Source organism: Carettochelys insculpta, chromosome 3 (assembly GCF_033958435.1).
Source record: "Carettochelys insculpta isolate YL-2023 chromosome 3, ASM3395843v1, whole genome shotgun sequence".
Taxonomy (NCBI): domain Eukaryota; kingdom Metazoa; phylum Chordata; order Testudines; family Carettochelyidae; genus Carettochelys; species Carettochelys insculpta.
Window position 1 is genome coordinate 115798346 of NC_134139.1, and position 22955 is coordinate 115821300.

The following is a 22955-nucleotide window of genomic DNA, read 5'->3' on the forward strand; positions in this document are numbered from 1 at the left end:
AAAAAATGTAAAAAAGGTTATTGTCTTGCTAAAGGAAACAACATAGTGTATCGACTCCTAAAGATAAAGGTCACTTATATTTGCCTGTCTTCATTTCTGAAAGGTTTCTTTTAAAACCTAGAAAGAGGATAATCAAGGCCCTGACCCTTTAGATAGATCTACCCAGGCTCAGGTGCACCCCTGAAAAAAGCCGAATACCCTTCAACAGGGCTCAGCGCTCATGTGCCTGTGATTATTTAATGGCATGATCAAGGGCTTAACTAGCCTCTAATAATTTTGGCAAGATTGGTGATATATGTGATTAGAAAACACCTTTTCACATTTTTGAGGATACTAGATAGGAAGGAAAAAATATCCCAGCTCAGACATTTAAAAAAGAAATCCAATTCCATTTAATTCCCAGGGAGCCTGTGGAACTGGTTCTCCTGGCGGAGAGGAAGCTCAGGGCTCAGGGAGCCAGCCAACAGATTCAGGCAGCCTGCAGAGCCAGCAACTCAGGGAGGCCTGCTAGAGGTCTGGGGAATCCCATGGAGTCACCCTGGCTGCTGGGGATTTCAGCAACCCATCACCTAGGTAGCTCAAGGAAGCTGGGAGCACCACAGGCCAGTGGTCTGCAAATTAGGCAGCCAGGATGATGGGCAGTGCAGCAGTCCAGGAGCAGAACAAGGAAGCAGAATGTACGGCGTAAGCACTAGATAAGCCCACATTTTGTTCTGTCAGAAAACTTTTAACCAGAGGTAGCTGGTAATTCTTCTATAACCTACCTTTTGTTTGAAATGTCAATCAGAGCAGTCTTTGAATGTGCTTTTCTTGACATTAAGAAGCCTTACATTATTATCTGTGAACTAATACACAGATATGTTTTTAAAACCAAAATTAACTCATAATGAAAGCTGATACCTGGTTATAGTTACAGTTAACATATGTCAATATTCTATCAAAAAAACTATGTTAAAGTTGTATTACATTGCAAATCAACCACTCAAAAATTAGGAATATGGGAAATAAGACTGGTCTCAATGTCTGAGAGTAGCAATTTCAGGGAAAATCGTTCAGCTCTGTACTGTAGCATAGTGTTCAGAGAGTTTAGCTGCTGAACTCTAACAAGTCTCTATTGACAATGCGCAGTTTTCCAGAAGCTCATAACGTGGTCAGATTTGCTCATATTTTGCATGGTTCTAAAAAAAAGACAAAAAAGACAAAAGCCCAACACCCTTTATCTGATTTCAAACCCTGATGCCAAAACACAGATGTAGTAGAGGTTCCCTATGAAATAGATGCAATTTATTTTTTAAAGTGAGCAGGAAGATTATATGGTGTTATTTATTTATTTTTTTGTGAATCTGATTCTCAGAAATGGCTGTTTTTTATTTTTTTTTTTTTTTATCAAATTCAGCATGGGGCAAATACACATCAGCAAAATTTTCAGCCCAAAAGTACAGCAACATTATTAGCAGTTGAAAATAATGTTTTATAACAACAAACGTCAGTCCATCTAAACAATAGGCATTGCGGTTTGTGCTGCCTGACATGCTTAATCTTTTTGTACTTTTAAGTGCCCCACAAATGAATATCAGGGCACCTGTGGGTCTAAGTCTGACAATATTTGGTGTTTTTCTTTTAACTCAGGCACTTAAAATCATTCAGCTCTGTTCTTGCTTGCTTCCTTCCCTCTCTCACTCCTTCCCTCTTGATGATATAAAAAGACTGAAGCCAACCTTTGAGCATGACTTTTGATTTTTGAATGTTGGTTTTGGCAATGCAGATATAGATTAGTAAAATTATTCAGTTTCTGATTAATTGGTATGACTTTCAGATCTACCGGACTATAGATATTGAACGTAGGTGTCATGGTTACTGCTGGAAAGGGAAAAAAGGTCATGCACTAATAACTAGAAAGACAAAGTAGAGTCACCTGGAGCACTTATGAATTCCAGTGTGAAGGTATTTTCCCATTCTAAGTAGTAGGCTGCATGGGAATTCTGAAGGTCAGACATCCCATCAGATGTGGTAGGTACAAAAACCTGGGATAAAGCGCAAAATTTCCCCTTCCTATTTCCACATTTGGATTGCTTACTTCTCCCGAATGATGTTGAACAGACAACACAGGACATACATGATTGTTATTTATGGAGTACTGGACACTCGTTTTTCTCATGAGAGCATTTGAGAGCAACTCAGACACTGGCTGAGATGATAGCAAAGGGATGCAGAAGTTTTCTGAGTTTCCTGTTCCACTTTGAACAGTGCCTGTATTCACTCCCTATGAATCTCAGGAGCAATAACCCTCAGGCCTATCTGTAACTTATAGTTTTGTACTGTTTGTTCTTATTTTTTGCTATGATAAAGCCAAGATTTTCATTATAAAATAACACAATATTTTTATTTTTATTTTAGATAATGATCTAAGCAAGCTGTTGGCATCCTTAAAAAATCCAGATAAACAGTTAGCATGGATTGAAAACTGTAGAAGACAGTTTTGCAAAATCATGAAAACCAAGCCTGATGTCATCAATGGAACCAGTGGGTATATTTGTTATGCATTGATTCACAACTATTGTTCATATTTCCGCTTAGAGCTGCATTGCTTTTACTGTATCTAGTTATGTATTGACTCTGGTTATTTTTTTTCTTGCTATCAGCAAATTACTGTTTCCCAAGTTCAGCCACTACATTTTAGAAGAGGACTCAACAGATGAGAAAAGTTTCTTTTCTTTTAACAACACTGTTTTGGAAAAACAGGGATTGGTATTTTGCTTATGATCTGAGGTTAGCATTTGTGTATGTTAACATTGAGAGATTAAGGGCATTGCTTTGTTACACATCAACATAAAACATCGGGGAAAGATGCTGCAATACTGGAAATGCTGATGGTGCTGATGGATTAATATCAGAGAGGTGTCAAAGAGAGCTTTTGTGGGCTTATGCTACAAAATGTCTATTAGTCTATAACGTGCCACAGGACTTCTTGTTGTTCCTGAAGATACAGACTAACATGGCTACCTCTCTGATACTTGTCACCATGCAAGGCACTGCATTTAGCCGTATTGAGTGGAAATCCATCAACCTCATGAAAAATCTTGCACACATACAGATAGGCATCATCTTCCTCTCCAAATGCAAACAGAAGGACATCATACCAAACATGCATCCGATGAAGCACGTCTTTGCCCACGAAAGCTTATGCTCCAAAATATCTGTTAGTCTGTAAGGTGCCACAGGACTTCTTGTTTTTGATGGATTAATGCACTCAATTAACATTTCTACTCATTCTGTTAGGCTGACAAAGTGGCTATGGCTCTGTTCACTATTTTCTGAGTATATTTTCCGGTGGAGATCTTGTCAGATTTCATTACCCAGTTATTTGCTCAATTATACAGAATGTGTCTGATAAAAGAGTTGAAGTATTCTCCTTAGCACCCAGAGACAGATGGGTTCAGTTGAAAGCTTTTATGGGATTCTAAAAAAAAAAGAAATTCTGCGAACAAATGCAACCAATAGAGCAAGTGACTGGGATATAATATTACCCTCTGTTCCCTTCTTAGTGTACGTTACCCCAAAGAGTCTATAAGTACTCCCATTTGATATCCTGGGTGTGAGAAAGGTCAAGAGTCTCCTGGATTTTGTTATAGACACCCTGGGAGCAGGACATTGAGACCAGTAGCTGAGGTTTAGGAAACATTTCAATTATGAGATGGAGATGATTGAAACAAACTTCATTAAAAGCCAAACTGCACAGGAAACATCGTGTATGACCAGAGTGCCTGTGAACACTCATTTGATGTGGGGTACTTGGAGATGATGTTACCTCTTTAAAAAGGGCACAAAATGCAGAACTCATGAAAGGGATCTTATGAAATTGTGCATAGGGTTGATGAGGTTGCTTATGATGTGCAGAGGTCCTGCAGAAAGGCTGCTTCACAGGCTGTGCATGTACGCATGTTGAAAACCTATTACAATAGAGAAACCATTGTAAGTGTGATATGCTGAGGAAGATTCTAGGACTGCAATCTCTCATTGAGAGTGACACTGCAGTGAGATATTTCTAGAAAGCACTGAGATATGTAAATAGTTCACTCAGAACCTGAGGTTAAAGAATTATTGACTAGCAAATGCATATATTGGGTTATGTTTTCTTTGCAGGCATTTCATTACATTTGTCTGGGTAGTCTAAGGTTAAGGCTTCATCTGTTAAAGAAGTGTGTAGTTTCCTGACAGACCATTTTTTCTTGTTATGGGTACATCAAAGGTAACAATTCCAAACTGCTACCTGGGAACATCACTGTAGAAGAATAGAATATAGGAATTATGCATATGAAGGGAAGAGAAAATAACTTTCTTACCTGAAAATGGTGTGATTTGACACCTAAGGATCAGTCAGAGGCTGACCCTCTTGCATCATTATAAGGGAGGAGTGACCACAAAAATCCCTTCATGCCAAATGGCAAAGGAGTCGTTATAGTGCAAGAGCAAAAGGCTGGCTATACTGGATAAAACCAGTGTTCTGTCTAGGCCAGTATCTTGTCTTCCAGCAGTGACCAATGCCAGCTGTCTCAGAGTGAATGAACAGAACAGGGAAAAATTGTCAAATATTTTCTCCCTTCATCCAGTCTCAGCATGTGGCAGTCAGAGGTTTAGGAACAGTTAGATCATGAAGTTGCATTCTTGACCATTGTGGCTAATTGCACTTGATAGCCCTGTCCTCTATGCACTTCTCTGATTCTTTGTTTAATTCAGTTATACTTTTAAGCCTTCCCAACATCCCCTGTCAATGAGTTCCACAGACTGACTGTGCACTGGTTGAACAAGTACTTCCTGTTGCTTGTTTTGCAAATGTAATTGGGATAACATGGAGGAGGCTGCCCATCTCATCCCAGCATCTGTCTTTCTGGATCATGTCATACACCAGGACCTTCTATGACCTGGCCAGGGTCCCAGCTCTAGCCCTGACAGCCTAATCCATGAGGGCACAGGCTTCCTTAGCAGCGTTCCTCACCCAAGTTCCCATTCTGGACATTTCCACAGTAGTGATGTGGTCCTCAGTTTTCCTGTTCACAGTGCACTATGCTTTTACCCATCAGGCCCAAAATGATGCAGTGTTTGGTAGAGCAGTTCTCCAGACAAAAGCATATTGATGTCCAACCCCTTCTCCAGGTGAACTGCTTACATATCACTTATTGGAAGATGCATGGTCAGTCACTCAAAGAAGAAAAAAAATGTTGTTTCCCTTTTGTAATTCTTGTTCTTCAATATGCGTTGCTCATTTCCATTCTCAATCCCACCCAACTCCCTTCTGTTAAAGGCCAGAAAGAAGGAACTGATGGGGAGGTGGGGTCAGCAGAGCCCTATGTACCACACTCCAGGGATCTCTACAGCCAACCCAACAAGTGCCATTAGGGGAAAAATCTTTTGACAATCATGCACATAACACACATGCGTACCTATTGGAATAGTCATGAGCAAAGCATTTCGATAAGCAACAGTTACAAAAGGTGAGGAACAATTCTTTTTTTCATGCAAAGAGGAAACAAGATGCTTATCTCCATCACAATGTAAATTAAGCATTGTGAGCCAACACAAAGATGTCTCCTTACTGACTTGCCATGTAAATGGGACAAGGCAGAGGAGACTGAACCACAGTGAGTCTCCTTGTCTCATGGGATACACAGTGAACTTTGGGAGATATAAGAGGAAGGCATAAAAGCACCTTGTATTCTGAACTGAGAAAATAAATGGACAGCATATTTACGTTTCTGAGAATAGCATCTCAATCAGTGCTGCTGAAAAGGACGTTTGGGGTGAGATAAGCTGTTTTAGACAGATGTTGAGGTTGTTAAAGTGAAGTTTAGTATCTAAGAATTTTATGAATTAGTTTTATGTTTAGCTCTTTTGTTTCCATTATTCTTACTCACTTGTCTCTGAAACCTTAATCTTTGATAATAAATTTATTGTTTTCAATATAAATTTAGCTCAATGTTCTAGTATTACATAAAGAGCTGATCCTAGGTTGAATCATTCAAGCTGATGGTTACACTGTTCTTTTGGGAGCACCACACATAGTTTTTGTGTGTGTGTGAGAGAGAGAGAGAGAGGGAGGTGTGGATAAAGGGCTGAACAGTACATGGGGGAATGCTTCCTGGGAATTAGGACACTGCTATGCACTTTTTTTTATCTTGCAAGGCAAAATAAGGGTTGGCATTGCCTAGAGGAGATTCTCTGGGTAACTAACAGACTGGAGGAATAAGGGAGCTGACACTTTGTTAAAGCACCAGCAAATCTTTGTCTAGATGCATGGAGGTAACACAGTGATTCATAGTTCTGGGCCATGCGGTTAGGGTGGGAACAACACACTTTAATGTGGGAAATAAAGTATTTCACAAAATGGAAAGGAATGTGGTAACCTTCGGTGTGCACGGGGGGGAAGGTTGGCAGTGGGGAGGTGGGGGCATGGGTGGAGGATTGAACTGGGAGTGGGGCTGGGAAGGGGTAGGGTCAGTTGCCCGGAGGCATGGGGGGCTGGGAGCCATGTCAGCTACAGCCACCCCTACCACGCCGGGTCCGGGGCCCCCTGCAGGGCTGTGATGGGTCCAGGACCACGGGGAGGTAGAGCTGGGGTGGGGGTGCCACAGGCTCTGTCTTTAGAGGGTGTGCAGGAGGGGCCACTGGGTCTGGGCCAGGTACGCCTGCCTCAGCCAGCAACCACCGGGGCAGCTTGAGGCGCTTAGCTGGTGCCAGGTCTGCCACACGTTGGGCAGCTGCAGGAGGGGCAGCTGTGGGAGGGGGCAGGAGGCAGGGAAAGACGGGTAGCTAAGGCCTGGGCCACGGTGTCCATGCTGTCAGCCAGGCTCACAGACACGTCCCGCTCCATTGCCAGCCATTCCCGGAGCACGCCTGTCATCTCCCACACAACTGCCCGGTTGGCGGCCAACTACTTGTCCTTCCTGTGTCATCTCTGAGAGGCCTGGTGGCTGACTGGTGAGGGAGCTGTGGAGACAGAAGGGGACAGGGGGATGGCCTGTGAGTGCTGGCTCCTGACCCTGGGGGGACTGGAGCCCCCACTCCCATGCCCCCTGCTCCGATCCCTTGCCCCCCAGTGACCCATGAGATCCTGGATGCCCAGGGGTTCCCGCTTGGCAAGGATCAGCCCGTGCTCCCTCCCCCTCCCCCATCCTCTGTCATGTGGGCTGTGGAGCTATTCCAGGGGACCCCTATCCCCAACCCTTGTGTTGTCATGCTTGCCCTGAACGTACCAGCTGTGACCTCCCGAGGCCCAAGCTGAGCTCGGCTTGGCTTGATGATGCCCGGCTTGGTGTCTCAGAGGGGAGGGCAATGATGAGGGTCCTGTCGCTGGAGTCCTTGTTATCGCCCTCGGTCTCAGTGAGCCAGTCCCCACACAGGTACCGCCTCCTCGCCACTGTCCACGGGGTGGGGGTTCCAGTAGAGTCCACAAGGTGCTCCAGAACGGCGACCTGCCTTGGCCCCAGGAGCCTGTGCAGCTCCTGCTAGTGGGGCCAGTGCACAGGCCATGCCCCCAACCAGCTGGCAGCATCACGGGCGCTCATGTAGGTCTGGCAGGGCTCCTTGACCTTTATGTTGATGCTGATGCTGGTCAGGGTGGCCTCGGGCAGCAAGGCTGCTGGCCACCTGGTCAATGGCCTCGGCATTGAGCTGGCGGCCGCCTGTTTTCCGAAGGACCTACTCCTCCCCCAACAGAGCAAGGAGGTCCTTGAGCTCCTCCTCAGTCCAGGAGGGTCCCCTTGTGGCATGGCCCTTGCCCAGGCCCTGTGAGCCCTCAGACCCTTCCTGCAGGGCCCCTGGGGGGCCGGGGCAAGAGGGTCTTGCCATGCTGCCATGGTGGGTAGAGGGTGTAGAGGCTGGCAGGTGCTTCATGCAGGTGCAGTCCAAGGCAGAGCTCATGCTGCCCCTGCTTGTGGCACACACTCAGCTTCCTGCCTGGGGTTGCCGGGGAGCTGGTTCCTTTAAGGCAGCCAGCAGGGACCATATATCCTTGCCTGGGTTAGCCAGACTGTCTTCGTCCTCCAGGGGGAGGGTGGCCCTCCTTGGAGGACTCCTTACTTCAAAGTAAGGAGTACAGAGCGTCTAGAAACACTTAACTTCAAAGGTAACCTTTGACGTAAGCCACTACTCCATTCCTAGGAATGGAGTAATGACTTCAAAGTTAACCTCCCTTACTTCAAAATTAACTTCAAAGTAAGGAAACGTGTAGATGCTCTGTGGGCTACTTCGAAGTAGCCCCTTACTTCGAAGTAAGTTTGTAGTGTAGACAGAGCTGAATGTGACTGTTTCAGAGACAACAAAATTCCATCGAACTGTGTTTATTTAGGAAATCTTGTTTTTAGTAAAATATATTTTATAGGAGATTTGGTATTATGTATTCTCTGCATATATGCTACAAGCGGATAAAATTACTAGGATTGTTTTTTCCTCTTTTATTTATGAAAATGAACATGAGCAGTGAACACTCAGTTTTGAAAGGAGTTTAGAGAAATTTATGTAACTTTCTGCCCAAGTATAGTTCGAAGCATAGTATCATGAGGGACAATGATGAAACAGTGGTTCCAGGTTCCTCAGTTCCTTCTCTGGGGACAGAGAGCAGAGTACCCACGTTTCTTCAAAGGACTGTTTCCTCGTTTGGACATAGTAATTATTTTATAGTGACAGTTTTTCCTGTTTAAAAAAACTGTTTTTGCTCAACATGCCAGGCTTTCCTAGATTTTATAGATATTCCTCTTGCAGAGATACCATCCCAGTATCAGTTGACCACTCTTAGGCTACATTTACACTACAAAATAACTTCGAAGTAAGCAATTTCAAAGTAGATCATCTACACACAAAAATCATACCTCCCTTACTTCAGATTAGGGTCCCTCTACTTCAAAGTGAAGCATCTACACAGCAACAGCCCCTACTTGGAAGTAAGCGGCCAGGATATGATGCAGGTGGGGGTCCCATGGTTGACAAGTCCTTTTGGGCTCGCAGCCAGCTGCTTCCTTTAAGGGCATCTCCCAACACCCCCACCCTGCATTTGCTCAAGTTTGCCAAGCTACATACAGCAGGGTAGACAGCGTGCTGGGGAGAAGAGGTGGAGAGCATGCCTGGCCAGATGCTCCCCGACAAATAGCTTCGCACCACCATAGCCAACCTGCTGGTCGTGCAGCTTACTGTGTTCTTCAAGCCTCACAGCTGGATCTCTCGCACAGGCCCCATCTTCTAGACCCTGGCCAGGACCCTGCTGCCCCTCCCTGGGTCCTCCTGATCCAGCACTGATGAGCCTTCGCCACCAGCACTGAGTGGTGGGACTGGCTGGTGTTGGGGGACTGGGATGAGGAGCAGTGGCTGAGGAACTTCAGGATGATTTGCCAGATGTTTGAGGACCTCTGCAACTGGCTTGCCCCAGTCCTCCAGCACCGAGACACCCAGATGCAGCCAGCACTCCCAGTGCAGAAGAGGGTGACCACTGCACTGTGGAGGCTGGCCACAACAGACGGCCACTGGGCCACAGGCCACCAGTTCGGAGTTGGCAAGGCCACCATCGGAGCGATGCTGATAGAGGTAAGCCAGGACCACATCACAGACTCTACCTGGGGAGCGGGCTAAAGGACAAGGGGAAGGGTGGCCCTGCTGGGGAGGGGGAAAGGGGCAGGGTACCCGATCTGGCATTCATGGATGTGTCTTCCTTCCACCCCGCCCAGGTCATCCGAGCCATCAACATGGTGCTCCTGCAATGCTTTGTCACCATCACGGACCCAGATGCCACCCTCACCAGGTTCTTGGAGCTGGGGTTCCTGAATTATTTTGGAGCACTGGACAGGATGCACGTGGCGATCTGAGCTCTGGACCACAGTGGAGGCGCCTACATTAACAGGAAGGGGTGCCACTCGGTGGTACCCCAGGCCCTAGTGGATGTGAGAGGCCGCTTCTTGGATGTGTGTGTGGGGTGGCCGAGCAGGCCCCATGATGCCTAGATGTTCCAGAATTCGTGGCTGAGACACCAGATGCAAAAGCTCATGTATGTCACCACCGAGAGCGTCTGCTCAGGGATATCATGAAGCACGCCCTGCATTGTGGCTGACGCCATGTACCCACTGTACCTGTACCTCATGCGTCCCTATATGAACACCACCCCAGCCCAGGACACCTTCAACGGCCGCCTGAACCACACTAGGGGCACCGCTGAGCGTGCATTTGGGAGGCTGAAGGGGAGGTTTGCAGCCTCCTCACAAGGCTGGATGTCAGCCTCCCAGATGTCCCCGTGGTGGTTGCGACCTGCTGTGCCCTCCACAAAATTATGGAGGGTAGACAGAAGTCCTTCTACCAGGGCAGAGCCATGTATGAGCAGCTGCTGGCTGTCCTGTGCTGCCAGGCCCATAGGGATGGGGTCAGGGTCTGAGAGGCCTTTTGTGAGGACTTTGCCCAGGCCCTGCTTTGACCCTCCCAGCCACACTCCGCACCACAGGCCCCCACTCCCATATCCCTCATGCTCCCACAACCAAGCACACCCACTCTTACTGCCCCCACCACCACTCCCCCACCACGCACCAGGGACTCAGGGTTAAGGTAGGAACATTACACTTTACTGTTCTTGAATAAATGTATTTGGCAAAACAAAACAGAACGTGTTGAACTATGTGCAGTGCACAGGGGGAATGCTCTGTGGAGGGTAGGTGGGGGGCCTGGGATCAGGGACTGAACCTGGAGTGGGGCCAGGATGGGAGAGGTCTCAGTTGCCCACTCGCCTGGAGGGCCAGGAGCTGCAGCAGCATCTACAGCTGTCTCTACCACCCTGCGTCCAGGGCACCCTGTGGGGCTAGGATGGAACCAGGACTACGAGGAGGTGGGGCGGGATGGGGGTGCTGCGGGCTCAGCCTCTGCAGGGTGTGTGGGGGCAGACCACTGGGGCTTGGGCATTTGCCCCTGCCCTTGCCAGGAGCCACCTACCCAGCTCAATGTGGGTGGCTGGGGACAGGTCTGCCACGCAGTAGGTGCCTGTGGGAGGGGTGGCTGTGGAGGAGGTGGCTGCCAGAGGTGCAGCTGCAGATGGGGGGATGGCTGCAGGCTGGGCTGGAGGTTGGGTGAGGCGGGTGGCCAAGGCCTGGGCCAGGGTGTCCAGGCTGCTGGCCAGCCACACCCATACCTCCTGCTCCATCACCAACCAGTCCTGGAGCACGCCCATAATTTCCCTCATGACTATCCTGGTGGTGGCTGCTTCTTCGTCCCACCAGCGCCATTGTTGTGTGGCCCCTCTGCAGCTGCACAGAGACGTGGCCCGCTCCAATGGGGCAGCCTCCCGGGCCCCAGTGGCTGCCGCCCGCTCTGATGTGCTTCAGTGGCTCCCTGACAATGGACCTGTTGAGACAGTAGAGGAAGGGGGATAACCCATGAGTGCTGGGTCCCAATCCCAGGGAGCCAAGGCCCCCGCTCTGCTGTCTCTCACCCCACTCCCCTGCTGTCCAACGGCTCTTGGGACCCCAGGTGTTGAGCGGTTCCCACCTGGTGAGGGTCGGGCAGTGTTTGATGCTTCCCTCTTTCCCCAGGCATGTGGGTTGCGGGGCTTTTCCATGAGGAGGGGCCCATCCCCAGGCTTTGTGGCATCCTGATTGCCCCATACCTACCAGCTGCAACCTCCAGGGGCTTGCGTGAGGCTTGGCTGCATGATATGCAGCTGGGTGTCCGGGAGGGGAGGGTGATGATGAGGGTCCTGTCCCTGAAGCCCTCATCATCACCCTCAGTCTTGGTGGTCAGGTCCTGGCATGGGGGGGTCTGGTGATGCCAGTGGGGCCCCCCTCCTCATCAGTGTCCACAGGGTGGGGGGACAGTGTCCACCAGGTGCTCCAAGGCAGCCACCTCCCTTGGCCCCAGGAGCCTATGCACTTCCCTGTAGTGGGGGCAGTGTACAGACCATGCCCCTGACTGGCTGGCAGTGTCCCAGGCTTTGCAGTAGGCCCGTGTCAGTTCCTTTACTTTTATCTGGATGCTGCTCCTGGTGCAGCTGGGGGGGGCCTCAGGCTGCAAGGCCACTGGCCAGTCTCTCATAGGCCTTGGCATTTTGCTGCTAGGTGCTGGTTTGTCAAAGGATCTTCTCCCCTCATATAGAGCGAGGAGGTCTTTCAGCTCCCCTCCTCAGTCAGGAGGGTCTCCTCCTGGCATGCCCCTAGCATAGGCACTGCAAGCCCTCAGACTCATCATCCAGGGCCTCTGGGGGGGGTGGGGATCCTGCCATAATGGCCAGGGGGTATGGATGCTATCCGAGCATCAACCAGGGGCAGTCCAACAGGGAGCTTGTGCTGCCCCTGCTTGTGGCACACTCAGCTTCCTGCCTTGGGTTGCCAGGGAGCTGGTTCCTGTCAGGGACCATAGAGCCATGCCTGGAATGGCCAGAGTGTCTGTGCTCGAGGGGTCCACCACCATGGCGGTCCCCTTAATTCTAAGTAGTGAGTGCAGAACGTCGACACCTACCCTACTTTGAAGTTAAACTCCCTGGAATGGAGTCGTGACTTGGAAGTTAGCCTCCCTGACTTTGAAGTTAGAAAGTGGGTGTAGACGCTCTGCAGGCTATTTTGAGGTAGCCCCATACTTTGAAGTAAGAATGTGGTTGAGAGCAGGACATGTTAAAAGGAACTCAGTGTCCTTAGAGTGGGAGATGTATTTACGAATGTCCTTTCAGTTGGGGCTGATGCAGCCTTATTGTGTCTGCCACTTGAGGGAGACCCATGTCTCTCAAAAATGCGTCCTTTAGTAGAAGTTGAGAGCATGAACTCAAAAAGATGGAACTGTGCCCGAAGCTTTTGCTGCTTCAGGATTCCCTCAGCCTGGCATCCGACCCCAGCCAAACCACTGCAGCAGAAACATATACGAAGACTTAAAAGGAAAGAGTAACTTCCTTCACTTCCCCATACAGACAGGCTATCAAGAGTAGCATTCTGTCTCCTCAGTACAAGCCATCCCACAGCTCAGTACCTACAGCTCTGCAGGTACTTCCAGCATTGACTGTGAGTTGGTGGCTGCTTCAGGCAGTGCCAAGGCAGTGGGCTGTCAATTGCCTGCCTTTCAAAGTGCACGTCAGTGAACCCAGTGCAGCCTGTTCAGATACCACCAGTGGCTTTTTCCTTTGATCCTGCTGACCCACATCATTTGTAGATGCTGCCAATGTTGCTTTCCTGTCCTGCAGGAGTGCACAGAGTGAATGATATGGCACAGACACAGCTCTCAGCTCCCTTGCCACCATCACAACTCACTTGTGCACAGTACTGCTTTCCTATTCTCACCATATCACACACTGTGGTTCAAGACTGTTAAACAGCAATTTTAAAATATATACGGCCTCACTATATCCCACTTCCCAAGAAGTCCCCTCTTGGATGGGGACATATCTCCAGAGCCACTGGTACCATAGTTTCCATCCCTCACAACAACTTCACACTTATCCAGTGGGGAGGATGACTTGCAGGGAAAAGAACTCTCTCCACACTATACTCCAACAACATATGGGGACCCAAGCAGGCAAACCACATCTTCCAAACACTAACTGTGGTATGCCTCCATTGGATGGGGCCACCAATACCATTCCCAGGCTACTGGCCATAGTGGGGCACATGGGACTATTGTAGAATGAAACATACTAATTCCCCTGCTTCATGGGGGCTAGTCCACAAACCTTCCCTCCCAAACCCCAGGTGGAAACAGACCTTATCATTGAGCCCATACCTTAGCTACAAACAGAAATTGCATGGGAAATCTCACCCAGGATCACTCAGGCATCCCCTTCACCTCAGGAAGTCAAATTGCCAACATCTACATTTACTGATGAACTTTCCTACTTCCAGGACCTCTTTTAGAGAGTGATGGATGAACTCATGGGACATGCTCCAAGCCGCTATTGTCTCTAATATAGTGCTACAAACCAATGCAGCCGCAGAATCCATATGGCTGATGCCTGCCTCCATAACAGTCACAACCGAGAGGACATTCGTAAATACATCTTCCACTACAAGGACACGGAGTTCCTTTTTACACATGCTGCTCCCAACTCACTAGTGTTTGACGCAGCTAACCAAAAGAACAAGAAGCAAAAACAATTTAAGGCTACCACATCTGACAGATAACAAAAGAATGGATGCTTTGGGATGCAAGGTATACTCCTCTTCCACCCTTCAATTTAGGGTGCCCAACTACTCAGTTCTCCTACCAAAAAATGACCACAGGAATTATGCAAAAATACAATTTTCTATGACATACCTCAAGAAAAAGGCAACAATTTCTAGCCCTGATGTTTGAAGGGAAACTAGTATCTCATATATAAAAACAAAAGTCCTGTGGCACCTTACAGACTAACAAATGTTTTGGAACATAAGCTTTCGTGTGCAAAGACCCACTTCATTGGATATATGAGTGGAGATTCCAGAGGAGGGTCTGCAAGTGGGCCACATCCTCCCTGTCTGAACTGACCTCTTAAACTCTGGCCTTCCCCTTGATTGGGACTCTCTCCTTCTTATGACCCTGTATAATTAGACCCTCCTCTGAAATCTCCACTTATGTATCTGATGAAGTGGGTCTTTGCCCACGAAAGCTTATGCTCCAAAGTATGTCAGTCTATAAGCTGCCACAGGACTTGTTGTTTTTGCAGATACAGACTAACATGGCTACCTCTCTGATAATATCACACATCATTCCAAGCCACACTGGATTTTGTGGATACAGCCACGAGGTCCACTGCCACAGTGGCAGTCATAAATCATGGTTCTCTTCTTTCCCAAGGAAGGTTCAGACTTCAACAGGAGATCTTCCCCTTGATGGACACAAACTCTTTGTGGCCAATACCAACGAAGTCCTCCACTGCATGAAGTAGTCCCATGCCACTCTTCAATCCTTGGACATCCAGGTGACTGACTTGACTTAAAACCTTGTACTCCACATGAAGGATAGGTCTTCTACAAGTCTCCTCCACTTCACTCTGTCATGGGACAAAACTTCTAGCTGACCCCAGGAGTACCCCAAGTGTTGTCTTTCAGTCTCAGTAGATCTTCTCCACCTTGTCTGAAGTCTTCCTCTTTTGTGTTTTTTTTGTTGGTTCGATTTGAGAGCTTGCTGAACTATGCTGGATAATGGTTTTCTGAAAGTGTGGACTAGCCATTTCCTCTCTTGATTTGAACTCTTCTCCCTTCTACTTTGCATCTTTGACTCACCTGTTAGAGAGAAGGAACTGAGAAGCCCCATGCTATTTAAACCGCGACCACTTGGGAGGCAGGCAGAGTACATGTGTGGCCCTGTGTGGGTGGGGCTACTGCTGTCAGACTCTTCAGTCACCTTGTTCTGAGTCACTAATCTTGAACAATGTCGCTCACAAAGTCACTAATCTTGAACAATGTCAATTACTGCACAGTAACCCCCTAAGTAATCCCCTCTTGAGTGTCATGAATATGCCACAATTTTATTTTTGATGTGGTTGAAAAAATGATCAGTCACTGAGTTGATTTTCATTGTAATGAAGATTCTTTGTTCTTCAATATTTATTACATAAGAAAAAAAGCAGCTCTGGATTCCAGAAGGTGCCTACTGAAAGTAGCTTCAGTACCAGTAGCTAAAGTCAACTTTTTAGTGTTAAAGCACACATATTACAGCAACTTAGTAACATTTTACTTAAGTACTATCTGAAATGTCCTGTGAAAGCCCTTCATTTATCTCGGAACCAAGTTTGTTTCAATACACTGTTTTTTTCTGTCCGTAACTTGATTGAGTTTTCAGACTCCTGTTGGGTACTCAGAGGAATTCTTATAGGCAGCTGAAGTAAATTTTGTTTTTTGAATTTTGTTTTTGCTGAACTGTCATTTCTCCCATTAACTCAAAGACTGAACTGAAGTATTTGATTATTGGTCAAATCATGTGGGTTTCTTCCAATTTCAAAAAAATCAAATTAAAAATATTCTGTATTGACTTTAAATTTTGTGAATTATGCAATATTTTAATCTTGGAACATTGCTCCTACTTATTACTTGAACATGAGATAGTTCATTGACCGGATTGTGAACTGTCATATACTAAATGTACTGTTATAAGTGAATTGCAGGTTTTCCCAAGAGAAACTCTTTAGTTTCAAAGTTTTAGTCTAAACAGTATTTTTTCTTGTGTTACTTATATTATGCTAATTGTGTCTCCAGTCATACAAAGGTTTAAATACAACAGTAGGCTTACTCTCAGACTCTGAAGTTAAATATATGTGGATATAATTTTCAAGACTGGGCTCCATGCTGCTATGTACGTATTAATATGTTAATGTGTACTGGAGGATTTGCTTGCTTCTAAGAAGAGGAAGAAGAAAGCTTTTACAAATATCTAATTTCAAATGCAAATGCTACATCATGAAGTGGCTGAACTGTGAAAGAAGCAGAAGGGGTTTCTCTGCTTTTTCTGAAAATAATATTTCATTTGAAAAATATACCTCACAAGCAACAGTGTTCCCCATCCTCAGGGATCCAAACTCCTATCCTCTTGTCTAGAAAATATTGCAGTCTCGAAATTAATTTTTTCAGGTACCCAAAAAATGAATATAGGGTGGTGCTTTAATGTAGTAGTAGTAGTAACAGCATCCTTCAGACTACGTAGACTATGGATCGCACCCTTCGTAGTTCCATTTGGGATCGTCATTTGCAGCGTAGATTGTGAGTGTGAAGGCCCACATGAGAGTGACAGTCCTTGCTGCATCTGTTGCATGTGTAATGGGTGTCTGGCAGGTCCTTACTGTGCTTTCTGTGGGCTCACTTCTCCTCTGCTAGCTGTCTGATCCTCATCTCACCCTTCTGAAGGCCCATGTGTAGTTCCTGCCTCCATCTGCTGCGATCGTCTGCCAGCTCCTCCCAGCTGTCCGGCTCAATGTCTACCTCCCTGAGGTCCCTCTTGCAAACGTTGTAGCACAACTGGGGGTGTCCGGGAGGTCTTTTGCCAGAGGCTAGCTTGCCATACAGGATGTCTTTTGGGATCCTTCCATCATTCATCCTGTGGATGTGTCCAAGCCAGTGGAGCCGCTGCTGCCTGAGGAGGGTGTGTATGGTTAAGAACATAAGAACGGCCATACTGGGTCAGACCAAAGGTCCATCCAGCCCAGTATCCCATCTGCCGACAGTGGCCAATGCCAGGTGCCCCAGAGAAGGAGAACAGAAGACAATGATCAAGTGATTTATCTCCTGCCATCCATCTCCTGCCCTTGTACTGAAGGCTAGGGCACCATACTTTACCCCTGTCTAATAGCCATTTATGGACCTAACCTGCAAAAATTTATCGAGCTCTTTTTTAAACCCTAATAGAGTCCTGGCCTTCACAGCCTCCTCCGGCAAGGAGTTCCACAGGTTGACTGTGCGCTGTGTGAAGAAAAATTTCCTTTTGCTAGTTTTGAACCTACTACCCATCAATTTCATTTGGTGTCCCGTAGTTCTTGTATTATGGGAAAAGGTAAATAATTTTTCTATATTCACTTTCTCCACACCATTCATGATTTTATGTACCTCTATCATATCGCCCCTCAATCGCCTCTTTTCCAGACTGAAAAGTCCCAGTCTCTCTAGCCTCTCCCCATATGGGACCTGTTCCAAACCCCTAATCATCTTAGTTGCCCTTTTCTGAACCTTTTCTAATGCCAATGTATCTTTTTTGAGGTGAGGAGACCACATCTGCACACAGTACTCAAGATGGGGGCGTACCATAGTTTTATATAGGGGAAGTATGATATCTTTTGTCTTATCATCTATCCCTTTTTTAATAACTCCTAACATCCTATTTGCTTTACTAACTGCCGCTGCACACTGCGTGGATGTCTTCAGAGAACTATCCACTATAACTCCAAGATCCCTTTCCTGATCTGTCGTAGCTAAATTTGACCCCATCATGTTGCACGTGTAATTTGGGTTATTTTTTTCCCAATGTGCATTACCTTACACTTACCCACATTAAATTTCATTTGCCATTTTGCTGCCCAATCACTCAGTTTGCTGAGATCTTTTTGTAGTTCTTCACAATCCCTTTTGGTTTTGTCTGTCCTGAACAACTTGGTGTCATCTGCAAACTTTGCCGCCTCACTGCTTACCCCATTTTCTAGATCATTGATGAACAAGTTGAACAGGATCGGTCCCAGGACTGACCCCTGGGGAACACCACTAGTTACCCCCCTCCATTGTGAAAATGTACCATTTATTCCAACCCTTTGTTTTCTGTCTTTTAACCAATTCCCAATCCATAAAAGGATCTTTCCTCCTATCCCATGACCGCCTAATTTACATAAAAGCCTTTGGTGTGGTGCTGTGTCAAAGGTTTTCTGGAAATCTAGGTATATTATGTCCACTGAGTGCCCCTTGTCCGCATGTTTATTAACCCCTTCAAAGAATTCTAATAGATTAGTTGGACACGACTTCCCTCTGCAGAAACCATGCTGACTTTTGCCCAACAATTCGTGCTCTTCTACGTGCCTTGCAATTTTATTCTTTACTATTGTTTCTACTAATTTGCCTGGTACTGATGTTAGACTTATCGGTCTATAATTGCCAGGGTCTCCTCTGGAGCCTTTTTTAAATATTGGCGTTATATTGGCCGTCTTCCAGTCATTAGGTACCGAAGCGGATTTAAAGGATAGGTTACAAACCACTGTTGTTAACTCCGCAATTTCACATTTGAGTTCTTTCAGAACCCGTGGGTGAATAGCGTCTGGTCCTGGAGACTTGTTACTATTCAGCTTATCAATTAACTCCAAAACCTCCTCTAATGTCACTTCAATCTGGGAGAGTTCCTCAGATTTGTCACCTAAAAAGGCTGGCTCAGATTTAGGAACCTCTGTAACATCCTCAGCCGTGAAGACTGAAGCAAAGAAATCATTTAATCGCTCCGCAATGGCACTGTCTTCTTTGATCGCTCCTTTTATATCTTTATCGTCCAAGAGCCCCACTGCTTTTTAGCGGGCTTCCTGCTTCTAATGTATTTAAAAAACATTTTACTATCATTTGTTGAATTTTTGGCTTGCTGTTCCTCAAAATCTTTTTTGGCTTTTCTTACTACATTATGACACTTAATTTGGGAGTGTTTGTGTTCCTTTCTATTTTCCTCACTAGGATTTGACTTCCACTTTTTAAAAGCTGCCCTTTTCTCTTTCACTGCCTTTTTGACATGGCTGTTAAGCCAAGGGGGTTCTTTGTTAGGTCTCTTACTGTGTTTTTTTATTTGGGGTATACATTTAAGTTGGGCCTCTAGTATGGTGTCTTTAAACAGTTTCCATGCAGCTTTCAGGGATTTTAGTTTAGTTACTCTACCTTTTAGTTTCTGTTTAACTAGCTTCCTCATTTTAGTGTAATTCCCCTTTTTGAAATTAAATGCCAGAGTGTTTGACCACTGCGGTGTTCTTCCCAACACAGGAATATTAAAAGTTATTATATTGTGGTCACTATTTCCAAGCGGTCCAGTAACAGTTACCTCTTGGACCAGATCCTGCGTTCCAGTCAGGACTAGATCGAGAATTGACTCTCCCCTTGTGGGTTCCTGTACTAGCTGCTCCAAGAAGCAGTCATTTAAGGCATCAAGAAATTTAATCTCTGAATCCCATCCTGAGGTGACATGTACCCAATCAATATGGGGATAATTGAAATCTCCTATTATTACTGTGTTTTTTATTGTGGTAGCCTCTTTAATCTCCCTTAACATTTCAGCATCACTATCACTGTCCTGGTTAGGTGGTCGGTAATATATTCCTAATGCCATATTCATATTACAGGAATGAATTGTTATCCATAATGATTCTACGGAACATTTTGATTTCCTTTAGGATTTTTGTTTCATTTGATTCTATATTATCCTTCACATATAGTACCACTCCGCCACCTGCACGACCTGTTCTGTCTTTGCGATATAATTTATATCCCGGTATGATAGTGTCCCACTGATTGTCCTCATTCCACCATGTTTCTGTGTTGACTATTATGTCAACTTCCTCCTTTGATACGAGGTACTCCAGTTCACCTATCTTATTAGACAGACTCCTAGCATTTGTGTAAATGGTTGGGATTCCAGCTTGCTCAAGGACGGCAGCATTGGACACTCTGTCCTTCCACGATATTCCAAGGATGCGCCTGAGGCAGCGCAAGTGGAAGATGTTCAGCCTCTTTTCCTGGCGGGCGTACAAGGTCCAAGACTCGCTGCCATAAAGGAGGGTGCTGAGGACGCAGGCTCTGTAGACTTGCATTTTGGTGTGGGTGTACAACTTGATGTTATTCCACACTCTCTCACTGAGTCTGGACAGAGTTGTGGCTGCTTTTCCAATCCTCCTGTTTAGCTCAGACTCCAATGACAGGGTGTCAGCGATGGCGGACCCGAGGTAAACGAACTCGTGGACGACCTCTAATGTATAGTTGTCAATGCTGATTGATGGAGGTTCAGCAACGTCCTGAGAAAGTACATTTGTCGTCTTTAGGCTGATGGAAAGCCCAAAGTCCTTGCGTGCTTTGGAGAACTGATCCAGCACTTTCTGAAGCTGGTCTTCTGTGTGTGACACTACAGCAGCGTTATCTGCGAACAGCATCTCTCTGATGAGGACTTCCCGCACCTTAGATTTAGCTTTCAGCCTTGCAAGATTAAACAGTTTCCCCATCAGATCTTGTGTGCAAAAAGGTGCCCTCTGTTGCAGATCCAAAGGCGTGCTTCAGGAGGAGCGCGTAGAAGATCCCAAACAATGTCGGAGCAAGGACACATCCTTGTTTGACGCCGCTCCTGATGCTGAAAACATCCGATAATGTGCTGTCATATTGGATGGTTCCTCTCATGTCTTCATGGAAAGACTGGATCATCTTGAGTAACCGTGGTGGACAGCCTATCTTGTGGAGCAGTTTGAACAGTCCATCCCTGCTGACCAAGTTGAAGGCCTTGGTCAGGTCGATGAAGGCAATGTAGAGTGGCTTCCTTTGCTCCCTGCACTTCTCCTGCAGCTGCCTTAGAGAGAAGACCATGTCAACGGTAGACCTCTCTGCCCGGAATCCACACTGCGATTCGGGGTACACCCTCTCAGCAATCTTCTGGAGTCTGCCGAGGATGATGCGAGCGAACAGTTTACCAGTGATGCTTAGGAGGGAGATTCCACAGTAATTGTTGCAGTCGCTTCTGTCTCCTTTGTTCTTATACAAGGTTACGATTTTAGCATTGCGCATATCCTGCAGAACCTCTCCCTCTCTCCAGCACAGGCACAGTAGCTCATGTAGGGGTTCCAGGAGAGTGTCTGTGGCACACTTGATTACCTCTGGTGGTATACCATCCTGGCCCAGGGCCTTTCCTACTGCAATGCTGTTGATGGCTTTCTTCAGTTCATCCACAGCTGGTTCCTGGTTCAGTTCGTCCATTACTGGTAGGAACTCGACAGCATCGAGGGCTGTATCAACCACAATGTTCTCACATGAGTACAGCTCGGAGTAGTGCTCGACCCAGCACTCCATCTGTTTGGTTTTGTCAGCGATGACTTCACCAGATTTGGATTTCAGAGGTGCCATCTTGTTCTGGAGTGAGTCCTAATGCCTTCTTGATGCCCTCATACATTCCCCCGAGATTACCAAAGTCAGCACTGGTCTGGATGCTGCTGCATAGCTCGAGCCAATAGTTGTTGGCACAGTGTCTGGCTGTCTGCTGTACTGTTTTTCTGGCTGCTCTGAGTCCTTGCAGGGTACTCTGGCTTGGTGAGCGTTTGTACTCCAGGAGTGCAGCGCTCTTCTTTTCGATGGCTGGCATCATCTCATCGGTGTAATCCTTTTCCTTTAGAGATCCTGAATCTGCAAGTCGCGTCTCTTGCAGAGCAGCAATGTCAACTTGGAGCCTCTTCAGTTCCTCATTGACAGCGGTCTTTCGGGTGTCACTGATGTCCTGAAGATCTTCAGTCAACCGGTCAGCATGGTCCGCACATTCCAGCAAGCAAGCTTAAAACTTTGATGGTTTCCTTTTCTTGTTCATTTTCTTACTGGTTTGCCTGGTGCTCAAATTTCAGTCACTTGTCAGGTTTGGGAACCTTAAGCCTCATGCACTCAGTGAGGCAGGTGAACTGTGGTGGGACAGTACCCTACAGGCTGGGGCTGCCCATCTTGAGGCGGGAGGTGACAAGCCAGTGAGATACGATGATCTCTCCCACCATCGAAGGCAACCCCTGGTGCTCATTCTCTACGACGATCGAGCAAGAGCTTATAACCGTTACGTTACCTCCCGTGTTGGTTCAACGCTGTTAAGCAATGCTGGAGTACCTCTCCAGGAGCGAGCCTGGACAATTTTTTGGGAACCTGGGCTGCTCAGACGCCAGTGTTCCCCTCTCGGCTTTACTGATATAGTCCAAAGGAGAGGATAACCTCTACGTCTGGTACCAGCTCAGCTGCAGGAGTTGCCAGGTCAATGCCAGAAGTTGGCACAGAACTGCCTTGGGACTCCCCTCTGGATTTTCTGTCAGGGTTTACTGCGTTAGCCTTGCTCCTTCCCAGGATAACCCACAAGGCAGTGGAGCATGGAGAATGTGGGTAACGATCCCACTACCTCTTGCACCTCCCTGGCACCACGTGTCCCCAAAGCTCCCCGTGGCCTGACAACCTCCTTAACTCCCCAGGACCCTCCTCCCCACCCCTCTGCCTCCCATCAGCTACCATCACCCCCAGATCCCCCCTACCCACCCGCTTGTCCACCATCCACTCCCATGTCCCCCCACCTCACCACACTGCCCCCTATCAGCTCTCATCACCCCCAGGTCCCCCTTCCCCTGGCCTCTCCACACCCGGCTGTGTGCTGCTGCAGCCCCACATCCTCCAGGAAGGTGCCGAACGCGCGGCCCAGCTGCACCCTGGGTCCCTGCCAAAGCTACTAACTCTTCTTGTGGCTGCGGCTGCCCCCGGAGCCCCAGGGAGCTGCTGCGGGACACGCATGCAGGGATCTCAGGACTGTGCCTG

The 22955-nt window shown here is 47.1% G+C and overlaps 1 protein-coding gene across 9 annotated transcripts in view; it reads left to right on the top strand.

Annotated features, from left to right (window-relative positions):
• TBC1D32 (TBC1 domain family member 32) overlaps positions 1-22955 on the top strand; it is a 197642-nt gene that overhangs the window by 78787 nt on the left and 95900 nt on the right. For all 9 annotated transcript variants that reach the window (XM_074990655.1, XM_074990659.1, XM_074990660.1 and 6 more), the window contains one exon: positions 2398-2523. In XM_074990655.1, coding sequence (XP_074846756.1) covers positions 2398-2523 — 126 coding nt within the window. The remainder of the gene's footprint in view (positions 1-2397; positions 2524-22955) is intronic.